At 42.1% G+C, this 1,702-nt stretch overlaps 1 protein-coding gene across 1 annotated transcript; it reads left to right on the top strand.

Annotated features, from left to right (window-relative positions):
• Positions 1–894, top strand: CAPZA3 (capping actin protein of muscle Z-line subunit alpha 3). The gene has a single exon (XM_077807483.1). The coding sequence runs from the start codon at positions 1–3 to the stop codon at positions 892–894; it is 894 nt and encodes a 297-aa protein (XP_077663609.1).
• The last annotated feature ends 808 nt before the right edge of the window (positions 895–1,702 follow it).

Raw genomic sequence — 1,702 nt, 5'->3', positions numbered from 1 at the left:
ATGTCCAACAAATGTGATTTGTCTAAGGAAGAGAAAGAGTGGGTCATATGCCATCTGCTGTATCAGGCACCTCCAGGCGAATTCTGCAGTGTTTTTGAAGATCTCCGTATTCTGGTCCAGGACGATGACCTGATGAGGCAAGAGGCTGCCCAGGTCTGTGCCCATCACAATAAGAACAATTTCACCTTAGTCCGAATAAAAGGAACCAATGTGCTGGTGACTCGCTACAATGACCTAGGAGGAAATAGCTTTTTTGACCCTAAAAATAAATTTTCTTTCAAATTTGATCACTTGAGTGGAATATCAAACAAATTTCAGTTCCATAGGGTAGCACGGGATGAGACAGAGCTATGGAGAACAGCCCTAAATAGTGCTTTAAAGACATATGTGAATAGTCACTTTCCTTCAGGGGACTGCAGTGTGTTTAGAAAAAAATTGAAAAACATGCAGATATTTGTGGTCTGTATTGCGGGTCATCAGTACAAACAGCTGGGTTTCTGGAATTGCCTTTGGAAAGGTGAATGGACTTTTTCCCAGATTCCAGTTATTACTCAGGTTACAGCGGCCATTCATATGCAAGTACACTACTTTAAAGATGCTAAGCTCCACATGACAGTCTGCAAGACTGTTGAAGAGACCTTGCATGTAATTGACCCAGCCCAGTTGGCCATAGATTTTGTGAAACTCATAAAAACTGAAGACAACAAATTTCACATTGCCATGCTGGAAAACTTCCAAGCTTTGACAGATGAAATCTGGAGAAAAATTCTACAAAGGCAGCTCCCAGTCACTCGCACTGTCATTAACTGGAATAAACTGCTGACCAATCAGATCATAAAAGCCAATATTTCCAGTTGTGAGGTGCCACTGAGTGTCCTGAGGTGCACTGTTTGAGTAAAATATAGCCCAAATAAAACTAACGATCACTATGGAAAGTGGAAATGGAGTACTTGTGGCACCTTAGAGACTAACCAATTTATTTGAGCATGAGCTTTCGTGAGCTATAGCTCACTTCATCAGATGCATACTGTGGAAACTGCAGCAGACTTTATATATACACAGAGAATATGAAACAATACCTCCTCCCACCCCACTGTCCTGCTGGTAATAGCTTATCTAAAGTAATCGTCAGGTTAGGCCATTTCCAGCACAAATCCAGGTTTTCTCACCCTCCACCCCCCCACACAAATTCACTCTCCTGCTGGTGATAGCCCATCCAAAGTGACAACTCTTTACACAATGTGCATGATAATGAAGTTAGGCCATTTCCTGCACAAATCCAGGTTCTCTCACTCCCTCACCCCCCTCCAAAAACCCACCCCCATACACACACAGACTCACTCTCCTGCTGGTAATAGCTCGTCCAAACTGACCACTCTCCAAGTTTAAATCCAAGTTAAACCAGAACATCTGGGGGGGGGGGTAGGAAAAAACAAGAGGAAATAGGCTACCTTGCATAATGACTTAGCCACTCCCAGTCTCTATTTAAGCCTAAATTAATAGTATCCAATTTGCAAATGAATTCCAATTCAGCAGTTTCTCGCTGGAGTCTGGATTTGAAGTTTTTTTGTTTTAAGATAGCGACCTTCATGTCTGTGATTGCGTGACCAGAGAGATTGAAGTGTTCTCCGACTGGTTTATGAATGTTATAATTCTTGACATCTGATTTGTGTCCATTTATTCTTTTACGTAGAGACTGTCC

The sequence above is a fragment of the Eretmochelys imbricata genome, chromosome 1 (genome assembly GCF_965152235.1).
Source record: "Eretmochelys imbricata isolate rEreImb1 chromosome 1, rEreImb1.hap1, whole genome shotgun sequence".
NCBI lineage: Eukaryota > Metazoa > Chordata > Testudines > Cheloniidae > Eretmochelys > Eretmochelys imbricata.
The sequence above is the reverse complement of the archived record's forward strand: the minus strand, read 5'-3'. Positions and strand labels throughout refer to the sequence as shown.

What these genes read in the sequence shown, in the direction of transcription:
- CAPZA3 (XM_077807483.1), top strand. Translation starts at nt 1, where the DNA reads ATGTCCAACAAATGTGATTTGTCTAAGGAAGAGAAAGAGTGGGTCATA.